General features: G+C 44.5%; 1 protein-coding gene across 3 annotated transcripts in view; it reads left to right on the plus strand.

The window, feature by feature from the left end:
* The first annotated feature begins 117 nt into the window (after positions 1-117).
* The window catches only part of LOC111862191 (glucose dehydrogenase [FAD, quinone]), a 34921-nt gene continuing 8400 nt past the window's right edge, over positions 118-26638 (plus strand). Inside the window, exons 1-4 of one of the 3 annotated variants that reach the window (XM_023847383.2) lie at positions 118-339; positions 5918-6020; positions 22885-23121; positions 25549-25719. In XM_023847383.2, coding sequence (XP_023703151.1) covers positions 22914-23121; positions 25549-25719 — 379 coding nt within the window. In that variant the 5' untranslated portion in view covers positions 118-339; positions 5918-6020; positions 22885-22913. Of the gene's footprint in view, positions 340-5917; positions 6021-21062; positions 21200-22884; positions 23122-25548; positions 25720-26638 lie in introns of those variants that run through there. The other 2 variants (XM_023847384.2, XM_023847385.2) reach the window with 2 other exon arrangements.

Below are 26638 nucleotides of genomic sequence, written 5' to 3' on the forward strand. Positions count from 1 at the left end.
CAGGCAACAGCTGTGTCTAGGATACCGTTAGCTTCCTCCCGTTACTCTGGTGACGTGCAGTTTCTCAAGTACGCCCATGACAGCGAACCCGAGTAACGTCTTGACAGTGAACTTGGACACGTGGGGTTCAACAGCGCTCTAAAGCCATTCATAACAATCGGTTCATGGCCATATATAAAATACCATGACTCAAGCTGTTTTTCTCAGGTGTTCTGAAAGATCTAGTGACAAGATTAGACACCACGACATTTCAACAGCACATTTTTCCGGTTCAAAGTGATTTGCTGAAGGCATTTATCGGCGGAAATTGATACAATAACTCGTCAACTCGAGCAATAAGTAAGTGTGTGATTATTTACTAAAAGAAGTGCAGTGCAGTGACAACAGCCCTTGTTAAATATTATTATAATAGTTGTATTATTTGGCTGCAAGAGGTCATTAAAATAATGTAAACACAAAACAGATGGCACTGACTACATTTTACATTTGAACACGAGTGAAGTAGTGAATTCGGCATTTCTCACGGCGGCAAACACGAAGATCAGTCTTTCGGGATGAGAGACTGTGTAGTATGTTAGAAAGGCGTAGGCATTTCATAGAAACTTTCTGCTTCCATCTTCAGGTTCCTCCGAAACTTAGGTACAAAAATAAACGGTGTCACATCTTGGAGCTTCGTAGTATTAATAACGTAAAGGTGACATTCACGTATTACAATACTTATACAACTGATTATAAGTGAGTTTTGGAACAATATGTAAGTCCATATATTTTATTGTATTCACGTGTCATGGGAGGATAATATTGAAGTGGATCATAAAAATGGATGGGAGGGTATGGATTAGATTAATCTGGATTAGGATGGAGACCAGTGGCGGGATTTTGTGAACCTTCGGGTTTCATAAAATGCTAGTGATTTAATAACTAAGTCAGTAACTATTTGCATCTCAAGGGCCGCGCTATAGCTCAAGCGGTTAGTCGCTGGCTTCCCAACACGGCGGCCCGGGTTCGATCCCGGGGTCTGGTCAAGTGAGATTTGTGGTGGACAAAGCGGAGCTGGGGCAGGTTTTCTCCGAGTACTTCGGCTTCCCCTGCAAATCTTCATTCCACCAATTGCTCCACAATCACCCTCACCTATCATCTGGGGCTGGTACAATAGGCCGGAAGTGGCCGCAGTACAAGGGACTTAGTCCCACCCCACTAGCAATAAACAAAATTTGCTTCTCAAGAATTCTCAAGAAGGACGGAGCTCGACGGAGCTTCTGCCTGCATACTAATGGACGGATTGATTTATTTAACGACGCTTTCAGTAGCTAAGATTATATGCGGCGTCTGATAAGACTAGTGAATAATCAACTGGAAATAATACGGATTGAAGTGCTTGTGACCCAATTTATATCGGATATAAAGCCACGTTAAAACATCAGTCAGGGTAGCCGGTCTCCGGGCCAAGATTTGAACACGGAACCTTCCGAGCGAAGCAGGGGTGCTACCCACTCGACAGTGAAGTTCCGAGCCTTACTAACAGCTCCGATTTGGTTGTAAGGATTTTCATAAATTGAGATTCAGTCCAAATATGGTTAAACAGATTAGAAATTGGCATCAGGGCCTAATGTCTATTTAAATCATTATTTAAAGGGCATGTTCAACAAATTTAAGAAGCTACATTTTTTCTCTTTATACAACTCTTTTATTAACCGTCAAAACACAACAAATTTGTTGTGTCTTGACGGTTAATAAAAGAGTTGTATATTGTAACACAACAGGATGCACGAAATGAAAATTATTCTCATTACATAATTTGTTCTATTTATCCTGAAAATTTAATATTCCTGCTGAATTGTCGATTGGGAAATATATGAAACAACCGAAGCCACTAGTGGGAGGTATACTTGTGTTTTACACGAAGTAATGGGCACGCAGTAGCGTAGTTGGTTGAGGCACTATGCTACAAGCCGGAAGGTCGCGAATTCGATTCATGTTGAGGTCACTAGACTTTCAATTGACCTAATCCTTCCAGCCGCACTATGACTCTGGGGTCGACTCAGCTTCTAACGGAAATGAGTACAAGGAATATTCCTGGGGTTAAAGGGCGGCCGACGCGTAAGGCCGACAGCCTCACTGCCATCTGTGAGGCGATCGTCTAGAAAATGTAGGAGCCTCGACGTCTCACAACCCTACTTGCCTCCACGGCCTGTTCCAGGAATAGATTTAGTTGCATTACACACAGCTCCTTGCATCCAGGGCCGAGTAAGGTCATAGGTGAACGACGCGTTCGAATGTGGCGCAACGATTTCAAAAATGCATATTTTACAAACTCCTCCCGCTTTTACTTTCTGTTACATGAAAATTACTTTGTGCTGATCTTTTGTTCACAACGTGATCGTCAATTGGCAGCAATCTAAACACATTATGGAGCACTGTGGATGGATATGTGTCTAGGATCATGCCATCAATGAGGGATTTTCGTCACAGTGAATGGAAAATTTGTTATTAACTGTGGTGAAATTTTGAAAAGTTAGTGTTTTTAATCGAGGGAAATTTCTAGTTTCCTGGGGGGCATTTACGTTTGGATCGGCCTTGGTAATATGTATATACAAAAGTGGACTCAATGTACGTGAACCAAAAGCGTCTATTTGGATTTGGATTTGCCACGTTTGCCAGGTAAGTTACAACACAGACAATAGTATACTCAAATAGCATATATCCTGCTGTTGATTATCGTGCAGTATAGGCTAGTTCTGAGAAGACTTCAGGTTCACACACACTGGTACAGCATGAAACGAGGTGGGGAAATCATGAATGAGCACTAACAGTGCATTGTTTGGTTCTTGCTTTATTCAACGACCGTTTAGAACCTCCTAGAGACGGCCTCTGTGGTGTAGTGGTCAGAGTTCATGCCTACAGATCCAAAGGTCCCTGGTTCGATTCCCGCCGCTACCAGATTTTCTGAGTAGTGTGTCTGGAACGAGGTCCATTCAGCCTTGTGAGGATAACTGAGGAGCTATTTCAAGGAAAGAGCGGCTCTGGTCTAGAAAACAGATTAACGGCAGTGGGGATCCGTTGCGCTGATCACGCGACACCCTCTATCCGTTAAAGTTGTCACTAACTTCGCCGACAAGCGGCGGTCGCTCGGGCGGTATAGTTCAGAATTATTGAAAGTGCCAATAAATTTAACATAGTCCAGGAGGTATAGCGACAGGATATGACCAGGACGACCGGGGTTATATCCCCTGCAGAGGCAAGAGATTTTTCTCTACTCCACAGCGTCCAGACCAGCTCTGGGGCCCAGCCAGCCTCCTATGCAATGTATACCAGGGTTTCTTCCTTGGGGGCAGACAGGCCGGGCCATGAAGCTCACCACTCACCTTCACCTAGTGCAGAGGATCACTCCTCCATATTTATATTCATGGTGTGGTAGTGTTTAATTAAGCAGAGGGACAACTTCGAAGAAAAAATATACCCATATAACATGCCGCATGCTTTATGCTGGCTACTTGTTTGACTTAATCTTCAACCCTGAAAACTGAGGGGGTCATGTTCCTCCGAAACGGCGGTTTGAGTTAACGGAATACATGGGGTTACATCTCAGAAGGTAGGACCCTTGATACCCGTTCCTGTGGGACCGTAGAATCCTAACTAAATTTAATTTTGCAGGATATGAAGTTCTCATGGCGATGGTTTTGAATAGAAAGGGGGGGGGGCAAAGCTATCCCTGCAACAGGACATGGAGGCCCATACGGTTGTGAGACGTCGAGGTTCCCACATTTTCTAGACAGTCGGCTTATAGACGTCGGTGAGGTTGTCAGCCTTACACGCCGGCCACCCTTTACTTTAATGAAGATTCCTGGTACTGATTTCTGTTAGAGGCTGAGTCGACCCCAGGGCCATTGTGCGGCTGGAAGGATTAGGTAAATAGAAAAATCCGATGACCTCATAGGGAATCGAACTTGCGAGCCCCCTTTGAAGAGTAGTAGCGTACTATATTCTGAGATATTACGTCGTGTAGCCTGGTAGACGATTAACGACGTTTCGGAGTAACATCCATAAACTTTCAGCAGATTCCATAGCGTCACAGCCCATGAAGATAGTACTTTTCGGCGCTAAATTCCATCACAACGCGGACAGTAAGCGCATGCGCGTACTCGCTGACAAGTTATTCGGGCGTCCGGTCCCAGTTCTGAAAAGTATGCTGTAGGAATCTATTGGACAGGAATCGAGGTCAAGAGCGCTTTCCCCGACACAGGCAACGTGATACGTCAAGGTAAACTGTTGGGCTGTGGCTCTCATGTTTTGTCGGACCGCGGCCCCGGTACCGGGCCGCGGCCCGCCTGTTGAGAAACACTGCGTTTTTCCTTACGTCAGTCCTCACGGTTCAGATCTCTAAGCAAGCTAACGTTGCGATAATGTTGTAGACTTACACTTGAGAGATATTCGGTTTAGATCTGGGTTGGGTTATTGGTTATCCCAGCTGTGACATTTCCCTGTTTTCTCCGTAACTCCAGGATAATGCAGGGACGGTGAGGACCGTGTCTTCTAGCATCTTTATCTACTCGTTAGTAATGATAAGTGGCGATATATAGTCTAATCTTAGTGAATGATACGATGTCGTTGAATTCATTCATTCCTACTTTCATGGAGCTGAGCCCTTCTTGAGAATCCGCCAATTCTGCAGCTACTCAAGAACTTCCCAGCATTTTATGGAACCTGTAGGTTCATTACCGTTTTCACAAGAGCCCTTCTGAGCCAGATCAATCCAATCCATGCCATCTGATCCTATCTCTCTGAGATCCATTGTAATATTGTCCATCCACCTACGCATTGGTTTTCCCAGTGGTCTCTTTCCTTCTGGCTTTCCCACCAATGTCCTTTATGTATTCTTCTTCTCTTCCATTCGTGCTACATGCCCTGCCCATCTCATCTTCCTTGATTTGATCATTCTAATTATACTTTCCGAACGGTACGAACTATGTAGCTCCTCATTTTGCAGTTTCCTCCAACTTCCCGTCTCAAAGTCGTTATGTAGCGTGCGAATTATCAACTGAGATGACAACTAGCACTGATACTTGACGTTAAATTATTCGTTACTTTACGAAGGCATTTACTCTTAATCATACAAACTAAAAACTAAACTCAGTGGCTTTTAGTCCGCAATCGCGCTATACCGACCGAGCGACCGCCGCTTGTCGGCAAAGTTAGTGCCAACTTTTGCGGATAGAGCGTGTCGCGTGGTCAGTGCAACGGATTCCCATGGCCGTTAATCTCGGGCTTCTAGACCGGACTCTTAAGCCTATAGCATGGTGTTTATTTTCCAATCACACAACTGTTATACAGACATTACATTACTAGGTGCACGCATTTGTACATTATTATAGCAGACAGAGAATGTCGTAATCTTGAGTCCTATCTTCTGGGTAATCCGTTGATAGTCAACAGACGTTTCGGAGCAATATATCACCTCCATCTTCAAGGTCAAAGAATAAGCTTTGTCTTCCTACCTGTCCCATGCTGGTTTCTTGCTTGGCTTATTCTTCGACCCTGACAATGGAGGCGACATATTCTTCCGAAACATCGGTGGACTTTTCAACGGACAATACGGTGTTATGTCCCAGAAGTCACAACACTTCAAAACCCCCGTTATAAGAACCTCAAATCGTACAATGAGTTAACAAGCTCTTAGAACAGCTTATCATCAACATCAACATCATCATCATCATCATCACCATCAACCAGGAGGTAAAATCACAATTTGCACAGTCAAAGGTATTGTGGTTACAGGAAACACTACGACCCTGCAGTAATGTTGAAGTGTGACTTGAATGTCTTTTATTTTTGGCTCTTCAAAAGCAGAGGACACGAAGCGAGACTGCGCCAGTTCTAATGTTCGGTCAGTAGTTATCACAAATTCCATGTCTTGCAGGCTGTCTCTGCGCAATTCTTTTACTAAGGATGCGGTATAGAAGACAGAAGAAGGCTGGCAATTTGGGTGTGCAGCTACTCTGAAGATACTGAAACTTCGCGGAGTAAGTAATGTTTCTATGTTTTTTTAATGCTAGTGGGGTGGGACTAAGTCCCTTGTACTGCGGCCACTTCTGGCCTATTGTACCAGCAACAGATGCTAGGTGTGGGTGATGGTGGAGCAATTGGTGCAATGAAGATTGGCAGGGGAAACCGAAGAACTCGGAGAAGACCTGCCCCAGCGCCATTTTGTCCACCACAAATCCCATCTGACCAAACTCGGGATCGAACCCGGGCCGCCGCGGTGGGAAGCAAGCGACTAACCGCTTGAGCTATGGCGCGGCCATGTTTCTATATGGTACCCGGGCCAGGGAAAGAATGAATACAGCTGATGTCGGATCAAGTCGGCCGCACTAAATAGCACTCCAGTCTTTCGGTCAACAGCAATAATACGGAGGCAGAGAGCGTAGACAAAACGAACGCCATAACACAACTAACCACTGGTATGAGTGGGTAAAGGGCGGAGAGGGAACATAGCCGCTACGTAGAGGGATGGGGGGGGGGACTGCATTTATTCTTTCCCTGATCTGATTTTGGTTTCCCATGCCAAAATACAAACCAGTGGCTTCAAACTGCATGACAGTTCCAAGCATACATATTCGAGTTTACAGTTCTAGGAAGACTTGATTGATATGTTAATTTTGGGCATTACTTTGAATCTATTTTCTGCAGTCCAGTAGTTCATCAGGTAAGTTAAAAAACGTAAAGCTATCCCTGTAACAGGCCGTGGAGGACCATGGGATTCTGAGACGTCGAGGTTCCCACATTTTCTAGACAATCGGCTCATAGATGGCGGTGAGGTTATTAGCCTTTAACCCCAGGATGATTCCTGGTACTTATTTCTGTTAGAGGTTGAATCGACAACAGGGCCATATTGCGGCTGGAAGGATTAGGCCAACTGAAGATTCAATTACCTCATCTGGAATCGAACCCCCGACCTTCCGGCTTGTAGCATAGTACTTCAACCAACTGCGCTACCGCGTGCACCTGTAGTTCATAAGCCTTATGCTTTATACTGTGACGTATGGACCCATTGCTAGGCAACGACTCGGTAAAGACATTTCCACGGGACGTCTATTGCTAGGCAACGGATCAGTAAACATGCCGAAAACAATACGGAAGAATAGAAGATGGCGTTTTCCGTGGGGTCCACCTGGCAGCTATATAACGGAATCAGTTAGGTGTTGTCAGAAGTTAAGAGAGTTCAGTTGAAGAAGAGTTTATTTGAGTCTGTTGTTGTCAACAATTTGGTCGAGTTCTGGAGATGGCAGTCGAAGGTGACTGAGAAGAAAAGGCAGGAAAGAAATTAGACTGTGCAAAGAAAACTTCATGTGTGATTTGAAGTTACAGTGGGGCTGTTATAAATCCGTTGCCAGGATACGGGTACTGAAAACTGAGAACCCTAGTCATGTGCCCGCACCTGAAGATGGCACACATATTTCGAAGCATGCAGTCCTAGACAGAAACTACACCTGCTGAAAATAGTGTCGTGTTGACAGGAATAAATATTATCTACAATTTCAGAAAGAATATTAATTTACAATAATATTATTTAATGATTTGGCAAACCGTTCTCTGATAAAAAATCGAATCGAAGTTTACTAACCACCGTTCAATTTGAATCATCCCGTTATAGTTGAGCAATAAATGAATACAATGGGACAGGCTCTGAGGAGGTTACTGGAACGCTTATTGCAGACATTCTATTGTCTACTGATTTCTGAAATATTCGTTTCAAAATCTTTGCCTCCTGTAAAAACCACACAGTCTACACAAAGTATTGCGTACGTGACATATTTAAAATCGCTTAATTATTGATTCATACAGTTGACGTTCTATGCATCCGCTGTAAGAGTTATGGAGACATTAGTCAATGCTCATGCAATCGTACATTGCACGTAAGTGTCTGCGATTGGGCGGCACAACTGAAAGACGATAGAGAAAACTGATCGGTTGAAATGCTGCTTCGACCCATCTTGCCACGTAGACTTCGGGTGATGGGCACGCTGACCTGCATACAACAACTTTTGGGATGGGTTAATGTTTTATTCAACGACTCCTACTTAAAAACAAAAACCAAACTCCGTGGCCTGTAGTCCGCAAGCGAGCTACACCGACCGAGCGACCGCCGCTTGTCGGTGAAGTTAGTGCCAACTTCTGCGGATAGAGGGTGTCACGTGGTCAGCGCAACGGATCCCCACGGCTGTTAATCTCAGTTTTCTAGACCGGAGCCGCTACTTTTCCATTCAAGTAGCTCCTCACATTATCCTCACGAGGCTCAAGAAGCATGGACGGAGAAAATGAAAGAAAAATTAGCTGATCTTAAGCTTCGGCAACAAGAACTGAGCAACCAGAAATCTTCGTATCCCTTCAAATCAGAGTGGTAACCGCTGCTTTAATATTAATTAAATTAAATTAAATTAAATTCTGAACACAGTGCATTTATGGATGTCGTATGTTTCTCTGAAACATCAATAACGTTCCTAAGTTGCATTGAATATTTAATTTTTATAATCGAGACGCTGTGTGTTCTGGTATATTTTTAAACACTATTCAGATGAGCTTCAAAGGACTGAAATAGATTAAATATTCCAGTTCGTAAATTTCTGATGTTTTGTGAGAGTTTTTTTCTAACCATGTGGACCCTATGGAAAAATCCAGAATTGGCATGGAAGGCATTTGGAGTAAATGCCACGCAGAATAAGAAATCTTGCTTTTCAATTCTGTTCTGATGTCGAAATGTTACTTTACTCAGAACATGACGTAACAGCATCCAAACATGTGAACTGTATTCACGAATATCGCAATTTCGATGGTATTCTCCATACAGAATACTCAGAACTGTACACAAGGTCAAATACCTTGCCATCTTGACTCTAACCAGCATTTTACTTGCATTATTACGAATTTTGTTTTGGCTTAATTGCCATATTTGTCATTATTTTAATGGTGAAGCCAAAGTTGTCGCTATGCTTAACTAATTAAGCACTGCGCCATGAGGACGTATGGGGGAGTGGATGCATAGACCCACGTTTCTTTGACCTCGGTACTAACTGGAATTCAGTGGTCAGTTTCACGCCCCGGCCGCTTTACCCCAGGTACGCGCTGAATATGAGGTTGGGTGAACCCCAGAGCCGGTCCGGACTAAGCAGAGAAGAGAAAAATTCTTAATCTCCTACCGGGACTCGAACTCAGATCCCTCGGCCGTCAGCCCGTAGCCAGTCGCTACACCGACTGCGCTATCCCGGCTCAATACATCACTTTTACTGAACTCAACTCTTCTGTGGTTACTCGAACGTTTATTTTTCACCGTCCATAAAATTTAATTTCAAGTAAGTAAACGTAAAATTAATCAATATCTTCCTTGTTATACGAAACAGGAAATATACTTCCTATTGTGAAACCCTAATGCGACTTTTATGCTAAAACACTTTAGACTGTGCTCTATTACATAAAATCAACTGACCTTGGAAAGATTAATATTTTGGAACAGGGGATAAAATGAAGGGGAGTCAGATGTCCGGGATATGTAGCACGCACGGGGGATGAAGAATGCTTATACTCGTATATAATTTTAACTGAACGACCTAAATCGGGGAGCCTATTCGGGAGACCTAAGAGTAAATAGGACAATATTGAGGCGAATCTTAAAGAAATATTGTGAGGATGTGGATTGGTTTCATCTGGCTCAGGACTGCGACCAGCGACGTGTTGCTGTGAATAGAGCAATGACACTTTGGGTTCCATACAAGAAGGAAAAAATTGTTGACCAGCTGGAGAAATCTTGCATCCGAAAACCCGCATTAAGGAAACGCAAATATGCCCAGATACAGAATTGAATAATAATAATAATAATAATAATAATAATAATAAAGGTAAAGGTAATAAAAGTAAATAAAAGGGAAAAAGTCCCCATTGTCCATTGGATAGGATGTTGGGTGAACCCCAGAGTCAGTCTGGACGACGTGGAGAAGAGTAAATTCTTGACCCCACAGGGACTCGAACTCACACCCCTCGGTCGTCCAGCCCCTAGCCAGTCGCTATACCGACTGCGCTATTCCGGCTCCTTAATAATAATAAGAATAATAACAACAATAATAATATTCTCTGAGGCACCACCGTGGTAAACACACAGTTGTTGGCTTCGTAGAAAAAACCATGCCGCGTGACGAAAGCAAGGCGCAGTACGTGCGGTGAGGAGGGCGCAGAGCGGGTATTTGTAGGTCACAAGGAGTAAGAGACAGCCGAGATGCGTGTACAGAGTCAGGTAGGCAGGAAGGTACATCCCGTTTCCGTGAGACAAACTGACCTCAGCTCACACATAACGAGCATGGAGACAAAGCTGGGCCCCTACTGGACTCATTCTTGGGTCGACTGTTTCAGCAATGAAATACTGTACAGTGCGAAAAGGCGTATAAATTACGCTTGTCTGTCCGTTGTTACAACGCCGAAATGCAACATTTCTTTAACTACTACTTATCTCGAGAAATGCCCATTTAATGTATAAATATCTGTAACTTTAGACAAGGATTCCACCAAGGGAAACATTCTATGCAGAGCAACATGATTTGTAAGTCTTCAGAGTTGTGTAGGCAGAAACCGAAGTTTCGGAAGAACCTGCTGTATATTTCTTCTGGGTTTAAGATGTTTAGATTGTAGTCTTGTTGGTTTCGTGTAGGTGGACACCATGTTCTAGTAGGTTGTGTTCAAAGTGAATACCAATGTTTCGGAGAAACCTGCTATTTCCATGTTCAGGGTAGAAGACCTTCACACTATAGTCTCCTGGGTTCTGTTACCCCGGGAGAGCAGAACCAGACCTTGAAAGGAGTGATCTGAGGTTCACACAGCGGTGACTATGAAAAGTGCCATCTTCTGGGACGTGACGCCGTGTAATCCGATAAAGTTCACTGGGTTCCGGAGGAACGTACTGCCTCCATCTTCAGGTTCGAGAACAAAAAGCAGAGTTATTCTGTTAATCTTTGTTAAAAAGCACAACCGCACATCTTTTTCGAACAATTTTCCTAATCTTCTATTGCTTGGTTCCATTAGGAGGTTTCTCCTTGTAACCTGGTAGCGAAGAATTATGAAAATGAGCTCCATATGAAATTACGAGATCAGACATTCTCGTGCTGGTAACTATGATCATTACCGTCTTCCGTGACGTGTTGCCATAAGGCATAAAATCCCAGAAGGTAGTAGTCTCCATTTAGATCTATTCATTCCCGAATACTTCTCTCTCCTTATTTGAGAACGACTATAACAAATCAGAACCCGATTCAGAAGGAAATTAAGAGGAGACTGAACTCAGAAAATGCTTGTTGCCATTCAGTCCAGAACCTTTTGTCTTCTGGTCTGCTGTCCAAAAACATAAATATTAGAATATAAAAAGTATAATTTTGCCTGTGGTTCTGTACAGATGTGACTCTTGGTCTCTGACATGAAGGGAGGAATATAGACTGAGGTGTTTGAGAACAGGACGTTGAGGAGAATATTTGGATCGAAGAGAGATAAAATGGCGGGAAGTTGAAGAATGTAGCACGAATGGGGGAGAAGAGGAATGCATATAGGATATTGGTGGGAAAGCCAGAAGGAAATAGACCACTAAGAAGGCCAAAACGTTGGTGGTTGGACAATATTAAAATTGATCTTGGAGATGGGATGGTGTGGATTGGATCGATCTGGCTCAGGATAGGGCTCTTGTGAACGCGGTAATGAACCTTCGGGTTCCATAAAATGCTGAGAAGTTTTTGAGTAGCTGCAGACTTGGCGGCTCCTCAAGAAGGGCTTAGCTTCATGAATTGCGAGTGAGAGTTCTATCTTCTGGGACGAAACGCGGTGATGTCCGTCGAGAGTGAACCCAGTCATCCCAGAAGACAGAATTCTTCATAACCAAACTTGTGAGAACTTCGAATTCTATTTACCTTCCACCTTCTTTTGTGAAGGATTGACTTTAATAAAAGAGAGTTAAGAAATGTTAGTAAACTATTTGCCGGCTGCACAGGCATCATGAAACTATACACAATATCCTGATAGTTGTATCTGCTTCATTTGCACGAGTATCAGTCAATTTCTTCTACATAAAGCTGTCGGTGGTACTGAATGGGTCATGTCACTCCAATGAAGCCACTACCGTGAGGCCGTGCCAAAGCTCAGACGATTTCATGGCGGTTTCTTACAGTATAAGACCGGGTTCAGTCCCGGATGACTTCATGGGGGATCCTGGCGGACGAAGTGGCATTGAAGCAAGCTTTTTCTTCAAGCCTCATTGGGTTTGTCCCACCAATCATCACTCCAACATTGCTCCATACTGAGGTGTCACCGCCGCCTGAGTTGTGCGCTAGCCCTGACCTTGAAGCACACACCCCGTCTTAAAGCAGGGGGCACTTAGGCGGTTCCAGAGCAAGGACATATTTACAGTTAACACTTCGTATGGAGCTCAAATCAATTGATCAATGTACACAAAAATGGACATGACGTAAAATATTTACGTCATTGGCAACTGTCGAGTTTATTTGAAGGAAAATATTGTGACATGACGCCTGCAAGCCGGACTAGTGAAGTCAGAGTAGACATTCATTGTTAGGCAACGACTCGGAAAACATATTCCCGCGCCAACGAATAAGCAAGCAACAATCGAGGTATTGCTGCGATAACGATGGAAAGTGTCTTCTGTGGGTCCGCACCGAGGCTACATAAAGAGTGTCCCAGGCCAACTGTGGAGGCGGGGACGAATACCTCCAAAGTATCCCTGAGAGACGTAGGAGGCGACTAAAATGGAACCCAATGCTTGAGAGTGTAACTGGAACACTATATTCCTGGGGGATATAAATATGATGATCTGGCCCTCCAGGTTGGGGGAGTCCCGAATCGGGGACAGTAAAATGCGGCCATGAGTCCCGCGGGACTCGCACCTCACAATGACTGCGCTGGCAAGGGCCAGCAGCAATTGTAAACGACAAACACATCCTCTCGTGAGAGAGGATGTTACATAAGGACTATGGCCGCAAGTGTTGGGTTGAAAAATAAGTTGCTGGTCGTGAGTCTGAAGGGGACTGTCGCTAAGACCAACTGACTGGCGGCAAACCGCCATTCGTAAAGTAACACTGACTCTGGAGTTCGTTGAAAGGCAGCCTGTGAAGAGTGTGAATAGAAAGCTTAGCTAGTGATTTGAAGACTTTATGTATGCTGTAGTTACAGCGAGACTGTTATAAATCCGTTGCCAGGGTACGACTAGTGAAGACTGAGAAGACTTAGCGTGTCCTAGTGAATTGTAAAGTGTGAAGATTAGGGACAATCCTATAATTAATTGCAGTTACGAGTTGTGTTGTGGTCAATGCACCCAATATAAAATCAAAACCCCGTCTAATAGTCACAACCCGTAACACAGTATTTCCTGCATCATATCACGAAATACACAGAAACATGGCATAAAATTCTGATCCCATTAAGATGTCTAACTTCCGTTGGAAAGGCAAACATTCGTCGAAATACAAGTAACGTAATTTATCAGTCCTATGTATATTTTAACTGGAGTGTGACCGTGTGCAACAATAATTTTGTACCTGCAATAAATTAACATCGGGGACCAACGAGGTATGCAAACTAGCAAAAAGGCATTTGGAAAATATTTACAGGCCCACGCCAAATCTGACTTGGAGGCTTACTTTCAAACATACTAGTTAAAGGATTATATAGCACAATCTGTTATAGATAGCAGAAACCTTCATTGTTATAAACAGCCAATAGCTATTAATCCTTAAAATTGCATAAATATTTAATGTGAATTTAAAATTACAGAACAAGGCGTAAACAACACGTATTCAGAGGAGGTATTTTTTTTATTGCTAGTGGGGTGGGACTACCGTATTTACGCATGTATAGGCCGCACATTTTTTGCCAAAAATTCAAGAGGAAAACTGGGGTGCGGCTTATATTCGAAATCACACTTCATTTAATCATATTCATTTCGGAATAATTTCTACTCCTGAAATAATATTCCAAGAAAATTATTTTTTCTATAATTTCTGTCTGAAAATTGTGCTGCGGCCTATACACGCACGCGGCCTATACATGCGTAAATACGGTAAGTCCCTTGTACTGCGGCCACTTCTGGCCTATTGTACCAGCCCCAGATGATAGTTGAAGGTGACTGTGGAGCAATTGGTGGAATGAAGACTGGCAGGGGAAACCGAAGTACTCGGAGAAAACCTGCCCCAGCGCCACTTTGTCCACCACAAATCCCACTTGACCAGACCCGGGATCGAAACAGGTCCGCCGCGGTGGGAAACCAGCGACTAACCGCTTGAGCTATGACGAGGTAACTGACCATCTTAACTGTGTGCCTGCGAACAAGTGCCGTCTCACAACTACGTGCAATGTGGCTGCACGTTATAGGCTGTTCTGTGACTGATGTGTACAAACGGGGAAGTATGAATTTGACAGCTGGTCAACTGACAACCTGCGAACTTGGAGAATAAAACACAATATTGCCCCCAGAACATTACAACAGTGGCGGAGCTCAGTGCCGCTACGTACTACATAACAAATTTGTGAGAATGCTCCTACGAATGAATATATTGCAACACTGTGTAGTGATCACAATTCCACCTTCGTATTAGGGACGCCTCGGGTTCGATTCCCGGCACCAGCATTTGTTTACATTATTGAGATTTTTCTCAGTATCTCCAGGTGAATGCTGGGAGAGTACTTTGAGACAGACCACAGCTAAAGGTAAAAAGGTAAAGCTATCCCTGTAACAGGCCATGAAGGCCCAAAGGATTGTGAGACGTCGAGGCTTCCACATTTTCTAGATAATCGGCTCACAGATGGCGGTAAGGTTGTCAGCCTTATGGGCCGACCGTCCTTTACCCCCCAGGAAGATTCCTGATACTCATTTCTGTTAGAGGCTAAGTCGACCACAGGGCCGTAGTGCGGCTGGAAGGATTAGGTCAACTGAAAAAATCCAGTGACCTCCTCGGGGATAGAACCCGCAACCTTCCGGCTTGTAGCATAGTGCCTAAGCCAACTACGCTACCGCGTGTCCCACACCACTGACAAAGAAACGGAAGAGGAATAATTCCACGTTTCAGTAACTTGGGAGCTAGCGAGCAGAGAAAAATGAGTGAATATCAAGTGTTGTTAAAATTTCCACACAATAAAATCGTTACGATTTAAGTGACACTTAGCGCACATGCGCTGCTTGCAGGTAGTATAAATCTGTATGGTAGGCAGATGTTCCAACAACAGTCTCTCTGTCGTCAGCTGCCGTTTTCACGAAAAGTTCTCATTTAGAAGAGTTTTCTGGAAGCTGTATTTTGAATTTTCCGCTCCAATATCGGATGCTATGAGTGGACTGCGAGTACCCAAAACGGAGACCCTAGTAAACACATACTTCCAATATATTAAAGACCATTTTTGTAAAAACAGTAAACATGTTTGTTATATTCAAGGCCAGGCCGAAATAAAATTTGAAACCAAACGCAAGGCAAAATAACACAACAACATGGATACTAGAATACGTTTTATACAAAACATATTATTCTATTTAAACTGCGGCCAGGGTCGACCCTGAAGACTGAGATAATACATTCCACCGAAAAAGAAATATGGCGGTGTCACTTTCCTAAAAAAACGTCGGTACTTATTTACCATGCTGCACGGAGTCACATTCCAGAAGACCCCAATCTATGACGGCTATGATTGTGTTCCCTTTCTTGTGGTGAATATGGACTCAATGAAGTGTATATCCAGTCGTGTTTTGCTGATTAGTGCAGCCTGCGAGCCTACTGCTTAGTCCATAAACACACATACCGAACAGAAGTGTACCAGCTTAAGGCCCGTGAAAGTTATGTAACGGCACACTGGACAGTGAAACTTCACAAACCAACGGGCCTTTGCTTTAAAAACAATCACCAAACTCGCTCTAATTCGTTGGACAGGAATTCGTCAGAGCACGACACGCCGTATCATTCCACTTTACATAGTACAACAGTGTCCCCGTTCCTCCTTCCACAAGAGCAGCGGTTCTGAACCGTACGTAGCCCCAAGAGAACGTGAAGCCCCATTTGGGATGCCAGGTACATCAGATATATATCATATCTTGTGAAATATGTCGGACAGTTCCCTCTGTACAGCTTCTGCTGTAAATGGAATAGGCTTAATTAAATTGCACACAAAATTATAAAACTCTTTTTACCTTGTGTTTATAACAAACGTTAACGGACATTTCAGATAGCGATTATGTCGGAAACCAAGGGGTGTGGCGACTGAAAATGGTTCAGAAACGCTAAACTATATGAACGAGTAAATAAATACGGAATATAGGCCGCGCCATAGCTCGGTTAGTCGCTGGCTTCCCACCGCGGTGGCCCGGGTTAGATCCCAGGGTCTGGTCAAGTTGGATTTGGGGTGGACAAAGTGGCGCTGGGGCGGGTTTTCTCAGAGTACTTCGGTTTTCCTTGCCAATCTTCATTCCACCAAATTCTCCATCATCATAATCACCCGAGGCAGGTACAATAGGCCAATCAGTGGCCGCTGTGCCGAGTGGAACCGGCAGGACTCCACCCCTCCACTAAGCGAATTAATTTTTTTTTAAAAAAGATGGACTACATTCATCGTAGAAGCTGGGATAGCGCAGTCGGTATAGCGACTAGCTACGGGATGGGAGTTCGAGTCCCGGTGGGGTCAAGAACTTTTTCTTCTCCACGTCGTCCAGATCGGCTCTGGGGTCCACCCAACCTCCTATCTAATAGGTAGCGGGGGCTCTTTCCGCAGGGGTAAAGCGGCCGGGGTCAAGTAAATGTGGATATATGAAAGAGGAACATCCTTACAGTGGACTGAAAGCAAAACATTTGCTGATTCTGTGCAGTGTGATATCAGTTTTGTAATAACATGCTAAATTAACATGAACGGCAATAAATTAACTATCTCCACGGAGCTGAGCCCTTCTCGAGGAGCCAAAAGTCGCTGAGCTACTGAAGGATTTCCCAGCGTTTTAAGGAACTGAAGGTTCGTTACCATGTTCACAAAGAGCATTCCAATGGAACCGATCCTATCTCTCCAAGATTCGTTTTAGTATTGTCACGTGTATGATTATGGCTCTCGACTGGCTTCTGGGTTGGAGATTTGACTTACTGACCACTTCTACATACAACGCGTAACTACACTTAATTGTAGCTTCATCGCTAATTTCCACACTTTACAGTTCACTACAGCACATGCTAAGTCTTTTCCAGCTCGAAAATTCGAGGTTCACGTGGCGTTGCTTAGAAAAATCCGCGAGCGACTGCAGTCTGCAGCCACCTGCTCACGCTGGCTCCTCGCTCGCGGATTTTTCTACCCTGAAGATGGAGGTGATAGTTCCTCCGAAACGTCCGTTAACACAAGAACTACACGGTGCCACATCCTACAAGACGGCATTCTTCATGTTCATTTCTGTTCTCAATTTTTGTTCGAAACCTTTTTATCTCTAAAAAACATTTAGCGATTTACAGTGTAAATTTTCTCAAAAACGCGTGTAGATCTTCTTGTAAAGTATCACTTTATGTCAGATTTGTAATAAAATTGGAATCTACGGCCATATTTGGGAAAAATAAACTTCGCAATATCAAATGCCACGAAGATCTGTTCATGGGAAAACACAGAGGGACACGGCGAAGATAATTAGCGGATGTAAGCGACTTTTTGTTGTACACGCGCCTTTAAGAGAAAACAAAAAATATATTTCATGTCAAGATCACTGTATGGTGAGGCTAAATTCATCATATACGGCGCTCTCCTGGCACCGTATTGAGCCGCTGTATGCATCACAAAACGTACGTGCACCTCCTAACCCAGCAACAAGAAAAGCGCTATACACATACGAGTATTGCGTAACTGATCTACGCGGTGTGAATACAGCTTCAAATGCCTTACAGAGCAAACAGATGTCAATTTAGAAATATGACCTTCACTTAGGCTACATTTCACAAGAACTCGTCCGATTTTGGAAAGAAAAAAGTTACGTAATGATATCTCAGAATCTGTACTTGTGAAATGATGGTGCTTTCAAAGGTTTGTGACTGTGACCATGGATTTTGACCGATGTCGTAACAAGACAAGATACGCGGTTCCAGAGACTAGCTCTGTCTAACCTTCACACAGAAAGTAAGGTTGCCTAGTGATAAGGATTCGCTTTTACTACGAGACTGCACAGAATATGTACAATTTCCACTGATGATTTTTGTGTAGTCTACTTTACGGCGCTGTCCGTATCTACGTGACCGTCTCTGTGGTCTAATGGTCAGAGTTCCCGGCTACAGATCCATAGGTCCGGGTTCGATTCCCGGCGCTACCAGATTTTCTGGGATGTAGTGGGTCTGGAACGGGGTCTACTCAGCCTCGTGAGGATAATTGAGGAGTTATTTCAAGAAAATAGCGACTCGGGTCTAGAAAACCGAGATTAACGGCAGTGGGGATTCGTTGCGCTGACCACGCGACACCCTCTATCCGCTAAAGTTGGCACTATCTTCGCCGACAAGCGGCGGTCGCTCGGTCGGTATAGTTCGCTTGTGGACTAACGGCCATGAGTTTCTTAATTATGGGTTAGCGTCATTGATAATAATGGGTTGTGGATTTGATGACTAGGTTTATTGACACTTCTTTACAATTACAGTTAATTGCAACAGCTCACAATTAATGATGATCTAAGACTCGCTCCATTCCTTACTGGACCACCAAAATCTTCTCTTCCATTGTGATGGATGTCGAAAGACGAATCCCTGCTCACACCGAACTTCCTTATGAATGATGTCTGTCTGACGAATTCTCTTACAGAGTCAGGCTCCGAGTTACTTTATGTCTAGCGGTTTACCGCCAATATGTTTGTCTTGGAGACAAGCACCTTGAGACCCACGACCAGAAGTTTTATTTTCCAACTGAACACTTGCGGTAGAGTCCCGCGGGACTCATGACCGTATTTTACTGTCTCAGATTCGAGACTCTCTCAACCTGGAGGGCCAGGTCCCCGTATTTATATCCCCAGGAAGAGGGTGGCCCAGTTATACTCCCAGGGACTGGGTTCACATCTCTCCAATCCCCTTAGGAATGAATTAAGACTCATTTATAACTTCCAGGCGGCCCGAATATAGGTCACCATCTCAAACGGTTCCTGTGTTATTCTGTGTTATCCGCCGCCACGGGAATCTGTGTCTTTGTTAATATTCGTTGCCAAGGAAAGATGTGTCAATCCGTGGCAACGCTTTGACCTTCACCAGCGAATCCGTTACAGCGGGAATCCGTGTTCATTGAACCGTTGCCTATCAAATGGACTTCCGCTTCCGGCTTTCAGGCGGTGGTTACCGAAGCGATGTCTAGCAATGGATCATTCCGTCACAGTATTAGTTATTTAAATACAGTTAACGTACAGACTTAAAATACATTTCTTTAAAATTAGTTAATTATTATTATTAATTAAAGTTTCAATTGTAATTTTTTAATGCTACTGGCATTTTTTGTTACGCATAAGTGATCTGTTTTCATATCATTAATATACTTATTCATTATTAATATTTTCGTATTTATTGCAGGGGCACACGGTAGCATAGTTGGTTGAGGCACTATGATACAAGCCGGAAGGTCAGGAGTTCATTGGATTTTTCAATTGACCTAATCCTTCCAGACGCACTATGGCCCTGGGGTCGACACAGCCTCTAACAGAAATGAGTACCATGAATCTTCCTGCGGGGTAAAGGCCGGCCGGCGCGTAAGGCGGACAACCTTACCGCTATCTGTGAGCCGACTCTCTAAAGAAAATGTGAGCCTCGATGTCTCACAATCCTATGGGCCTCCACGGCCTATTACAGGGATAGCTTTACCTTTTATTTGTTATTGCTGTTGAATCTTAGTAGAATGAGGTCTGACTTATGTGACCTTATGCAATATTTATTAATTTACTCAAGTTACATAAGAAATGCGTCGACGGAACCTAAAAGAAACAGTTCACACAGAATATGACGCTGAAATACAATATCACTAATAGTAATGAACTTTCAAGGTCATACAAGCAGATTTTTTTTAAGACCTAACAACTGTTGAAAGTAGGTCTTGTATCATGGAGTTAATTAGTAATACAAAAACTAAATTCCTTACTCTGCGACCGGCCAACTGACGGGTCAGAGACGAAACCGCAAACATAAAGATCCAGGATATGATGTGTTACTTCAGGGCTATCACGCAACTCAGGATGCGCTGACAGATAAGTTGAATGATGAGCATGGAACACCCAAAGAATTGGAAATAAATCTACTAGAGAGCCACTTCGCCCACCATAAACATCACAGGAAGTAGACCGGGGCTGAGTCTCAGTGTCCGCGCTGAGAAACCGAAGTCTAACAGCAGTTAATTAGTTATGTTCACTTCATTTCGTTCGTGATCCAATGAAGCAATCATGCTATATGTTCAACTGATCATATCCGTATAAGCAATGCAATTTTTTTAAACTCTTTTATGAGCCAGAGTTTCATATACTCTTCTAGTAGTTGGTTGAGGCACTATGCTACATGCAGGAAGGACGCAGGTTCAAGTCCCGATGTCATTGGATTTTTTCAATTGATCTAATCCTTCCAGTAGCACTACGGCCCTGAGGTCGACTCACCCTCTAACAGAAATGAGTACCAGGGATATTCGTGGGGGTAAAGGTCGACCGGTGCGTAAGGCTGACAACCTTGCCGCCATCTATGAGCCGATTGTCTAGAGAAAATTTGGGAGCCTCGACGTCTCACAACCCTATGGGCCTCCACGGCCGGTTACAGGGATAGCTTTACTTCTTTTTACCTCTACGCAGAACTTAGTACCGTTAAACAGATAAGTAACCGGCAAATTAAGTAATACGTCATCTGATTGTATCCTTAGAAGAAAACAAGCCTGATGAATGCCGAATGTGACATCCGGCACTCGGTACAGAGTGGGGAGGGGGTGGGGGGAAGACTTAGCAGAGGAAAGGTACATGTTAGAAAGTCAGTATGTGAGATGTCACCCTGTCTGTATGTCTGCACTACCAATGAGCCGCTATACGGGGTTCTGCCATCAGCAGTCACTGTGTGCCGGGCATTCATCCAACAGAACGGTGTAAGGTGTGTGAGTTTCTCAGCCTCTTTGAACTAAGCTTCATGTGTTACCAAGGGGAGAGAGATAAACTGCCACGGAGGTAAACCCACTATTGTAATTGGTTTTTTACTATCATTAACAGATCAACTGTTTAATTTCTTGTACTTCATTACAGTATAACTTTGGAAGAAGAGTTTTAAGTTGTAAATGGAAGAAATGTTAGTTTACTAAGAGGGGAGAAAAAAAGGACAGGGAAGTGAAGTAATATTAAAAAGGCAGTGCCTGCCAATTCGACTGTTTCATCTCCGAAACTACACGGCGCATGACAGATTTTCCGCTGTGCAAATTTCGAAAATTACTACAATCTTAGCCCGTGCAAGTCAGTTAAAGCTTCATTCATTGCGTGCGTGTTTCTACTTGAATTTTTAATTACGTGTCATAAAGTTTTTCGGTAGCGTAGTTGGTTGAGGCACTATGTTACAAGCCGGAAGGTCAGGAGTTACATTCCCGTTTGGCCGCGCCATAGCTCAAGCGGTTAGTCGCTGGATTCCCATCGCGGCGGTCCGAGTTCGAGCCCGGGTCTGGTCAACTTAGATTTGTGGTGGACAAAGTGGCGCTGGGGCAGGTTTTCTCCGAGTACTTCGGTTTCCCCTGCCAATCTTTATTCCACCAATTGCTCCACAATCACCCTCACCTATCATCTGGGACTGGTACAATAGGCCAGAAGTGGCCGCAGTACAGGGGACTTAGTCCCACCCCACTAGCAATAAAGAAAAATACATTCCCGATTAGGTCACTCGATTTTTTCAATTTACATAATCCTTCCAGCCGCAATTTGGCTATGGGGTCGATTCAGCCTCTAACAGAAATGAGTACCAAGAATGTTCCTGGGGGGGTATAGAACGGTCGTCGCGTAAGGATGACAACCTTACTGCCATCTGCGAGCCAACTGTCTAGAAAATGTGGGAGCCTCAGAGTGTCACAACTCTATGGGCCTCCACGGCCTGTTATCGAGATGGCTTAATTAAAATTTTTACCACACATCCAATTGGAACAGATCAATATCGTGTCTCGGAAACCGGATTAAGTATTTATAAAATTCGTGTGCTGAAAACATTACAAGCAACGGAGATACTTCAAAATATTGAAATGGTGATTATACTGTTTTTTAAATTCAGGCAACCTTGTTCACAGACACAACTACTGGCGTTAATTCTTTGCAGCTCTGGGGCCCACTCGGCCTCCTGTCCGATGGGAACTGGAGGATATTTCTCAGGAGATAAAGCGGGTAGGGCGTCAAGATGACCTCTCAAATTCATCTAGTGCCGAGGTCAAGAATTGACGGTAAAAATTAAAACAGAAAACCTTAGGGGTCTATTTAAAGGTAAGATAAAGCTATCCCTGTAACAGACCGTGAAGGCCCGCTGTGAGACGTTGAGGCTCCAACACTTTCCAGACAATCGGCTCACAGATGGCGGTGAGGTTGTCAGCCTTACGCGCCGGGCGTCCCTTACCCCTCACGAAGATTCCTGGTACTCATTTCTGTTAGAGGCTGAGTCGATCCCTGGGCACTAGTGCGCCTGGAAGGATTAGATAAATTGAAAAAGAATCCAGTGACCTTATCGGGACTCGAAACTGCGACCGTCAGGCTTGTAGCAGAACTACGCTACCGCGTCCCCCCCTAGGTCCTAATTACCAGAAATGAAATCCTATATAGAGTACTTGTGGACACGCTGTCTGCTTTCTCATTCTGTGTCGGTTAATTCTAATTCCGTTATTCCCTAGGCCTACAGAAGAACAGTTCTGCTCTGAAGATGAGTTCTGTTGCGGCACTGCCCCTGGCCCTGGCCGGGTACGCGGCGAACGCTGCTTCCAGCGTTGCGTGGTTCTTCCCCGTGCTAGTGGCTGCCATCGCGTACTTCCACTACGAACTCCTCGATCCTGAGTCTCGACCCATCGACGTGGCCACAGAGCTTCTACATCCGGAGTATGATTTTATTATTGTGGGAGCAGGCTCTGCGGGTATGTACAGCACCAGGTACCAGGGCGACGACTTCCAGCTTCCTCTTGTTGTCGTCTAGCAATTCTGATAATCTATTCCCTGGCCTTCCACTACCGATGATCAAATCACCATCTTCAATATCACTGTCTACTCGATTACTACGAGGGTAAGTCGGAAATTATCCGCACTTTCTCCATAACACATCTTTATGTTTGTCGTACTGCCTCCTACGCATATATTGTTAGAGTTGGTACTACTGTGGTCACGTGATTGAAGTTTTACCTTGATCGCATCATTTTCCTTGATGCTGTGACAGTGTAAACATGGCCGCTCTGCTAGCAGTGTGCACCAATGATTAACAAAGAATAGTGATCCGATTTCTCTGATTGGAAGGTGCGTCAGGGGCTGAAACTCATCGGTGGGTTCATCACTATGAGCCAGAATCCAAAAGCCAGAGTGTGGCGTGGAAGCACCCGGGATCGCAAACGAAGATGAAATTCAAGACTCAGTCTTTCGTGGGAAAGGTGATGCTAACCGTTTTTTGGGACTCAAAAGGCCTATACCGGAAGACTACCTGGAAAAAGGGTGTACGATCAACAGTGCAAGATACAGTGATTTGCTGGCCAACAATCTGAAGCCAGCAATTCGTACCAAACGCCGAGGCCTATTGTCGAAGAAAGTGTTGTTGTTGCATGACAATGAACACTCACACAAGGACGGCCAGACCGTTTCGAGGTGCTGGAACACCCTGCCTACAGCCCAGATCTCGCCCCTTCCGACTGTCATCTCTTTGGACCGCTCAAAGATGTTTTACGAAGTTTTTGATTTTCTACAGACAAAGAAGTGGGGGAAGCGGTGCATAAATGGTTACGTAACCAACCGAAAACCTTCTTCGTGGAGGGAATACGCAAGCTTTTGGACCGCTGGACCAAGTGCATCGAAAAGGGAGGAGACTATGTAGAAAAATGAAGTACTTGTTCAACCCCTACTTTTGTATATATCATCATCATCATCAGTAATCTGTCAGACGACAGGTCCACAGTCTCTTCCAAAACAGTTTCTCCACTTAATGCGATCTTCTGTTTTTGGAAAGAGACTATCCAGGAAAAGTGATAATGTGGTAGTTTTTCCATTTGCTTTCCACATCGCAGTACAACAGCCGTTCAAACCACTCTGGTCACGCCTGTTGCTATACGAACTTGAACCATCTCGAGCATCATTTGCTCTGTGCTTCAAGTCGCTGCTGATGACGCTGCTTCCGACGTCAGTTTTTGGTATCTCTCTTCGTCTGATGCCTACCCTTTGACCTGTCCAGCAAGGGAGGCCCTGCCAGTAGCTACGCTACCGCTGGTATAGCTCTCAGGGTCCTTGGCATACTCAAACCCCCTCACCACCAACGAGGGGGTTTGTATATATAGATTGTAAAAATAAGAGTGCGGATAATTTTTGACTTCCCTACGTATATTTCCGTATGGTTACGTCCTTCCTCCATCTTGCGAACCATAAATATCTTTCTCCCTCCATAATTTTTTTATTCGGGTGGGGTGAGACTCAGTCCACTTGGTACGTCGCCCACTAATTTGGTCTATTGTACCAGCCCCGGGTGACAGATGATGAATGTGGTGTAGTCGGTGGAACGAGAAGTGGGCAGGGGAAACCGAAGTACTCGGAGAAAACCTGCTTCAGTGCCACTTTGTCCACCACAAATCCCATATGACCTGACCTGGGCTCCAACCCGGGCCGCCGCGGTGAGAAGCCGGCGACTAACCGCCTGAGCTATGGCACGACCCACCACCACCACCACCACCACCACCACCACCACCACCACTACAATTACTGTAGTGGTACTAATAGCAGTAGTAAGGCGATAGGAACGACCCATAGAGGCCTTCTGCTTTTGTTTCAAAGGAAGGAATGCACTGTAAACTATAAAACGAAGTCACTGCCAAAATCAACTGTTAAATAACAGATGAACTCAATCACTAGACTAAAATAACGGCGTTCACGTACATCAGCCAAATGACGGGAAGGATTTTTCACTGAGCAATATGATTATGCCAGTTCGAAACAACGTAGCATCCATCAGCTTACCAGAAAATTCATATGGCCTTATTATACAAATCCCACAATAATCAGGTTAATTAAATCACAAACTGCATTAGCTTCTGAGATGCGACGCCACAGAAGTTCACTGATGTTTCGAAGAGATGTAGGCCTCCATCGTCACGGTCGAAAAGTAAGCCAAAGAAGAAACAAAAAATAACGTTTCTTGCCTGCTGCTTCTTTTACATACTCTTCGGTCCTGACGCTTAGGGCAATATTTTCCTATGAAACGCTGGTAAAATTCTAGCAGACCACACGGCGTCACATGTCTCCTCACAGTCACGGTCGTGAGAACCGCAAATATTTAAAACATCACATAAAACAATGGTCTGATATATGTTTAGGTGCTGTACTCGCCAACAGGTTGACAGAGATGGAGAACTGGACAGTTCTGCTGCTGGAGGCTGGGGGAGACGAGACAGAAATCTCAGATGTTCCTGTACTGGCAGCCTACTTACAGCTCAGCAAACTTGACTGGAAGTACAAGACGGAGCCTCAAGGAACCGCCTGCCTCGGTCAGTAGCCTCATCTTCAGATGACGATTATAAATCACTATCAGGGTGTGGGACGGGCACACGTGGGATGTACGGAGGACAGTGACAATGGAACGGTATTTTCTCTGGGTACTCCGCTCTCTCGCCCCGGATAGTCATTCTCCAGTTCTCGACAAACAAGTACTATAGGTCTGACAGAAACATCGGCCATTAAGTGGAGCTTAACCGTCGACCACGGAGGTAAGTGCGGACAGAAGCCATCTACATAGCTCTAGGGGCTTTGAAGTTGCTTCCACTGTCTTAAAGACGTCATCGCGAAATCGATAAACGTAGGAACAGAGCAAGCTGGCAGACGCGGTAACGCTTCTAACTGTATTCGAGAGGTGCCCGTTTCTAATCTTGGAGGGGACACAGACTTTTTGACCCAAGTATTTTGGCAGTTTTCTTCAGTCCCTGTAGGCAAATTCCGGTACAGTACCTTAATACAGGGCACGAGATTTCCTTCATAACCTTTCACATTAATTATCATCTGATCTTTCACGCTACACAGTCTGTGTTACTAACAGTGCCGTTACAAACACTACAAACAGGGCCGCGCCATAGCTCAAGCGGTTAGTCGCTAGTTTCCTACCGCGGCGGCCCGGGTTCAGACCCGGGTCTGGTCAAGTGGAATTTGTGGTGGACAAAGGGGCGAGGGGGCAGGTTTTCTCCGAGTACTTCGGCTTCCCCTGCCAATCTTCAATCCACCAAATTCTCCATCATCATAATCACCCGGAGTTGGCTAGAATAGGCCAATTAGTGGCCGCCGTACCGCGTGGACCGAACTGGACTCCATCCCCAACTATGCGAACACTACAGGCAGATGTGTGCAGGAAAGAATTATCGAATGGAACGTAATAATTCGCTTCATGATATGTGTATATCATTTGTCGGGACTTCC

The sequence above is a fragment of the Cryptotermes secundus genome, unplaced genomic scaffold, assembly GCF_002891405.2.
Source record: "Cryptotermes secundus unplaced genomic scaffold, Csec_1.0 scaffold1229, whole genome shotgun sequence".
Classification (NCBI taxonomy): domain Eukaryota; kingdom Metazoa; phylum Arthropoda; class Insecta; order Blattodea; family Kalotermitidae; genus Cryptotermes; species Cryptotermes secundus.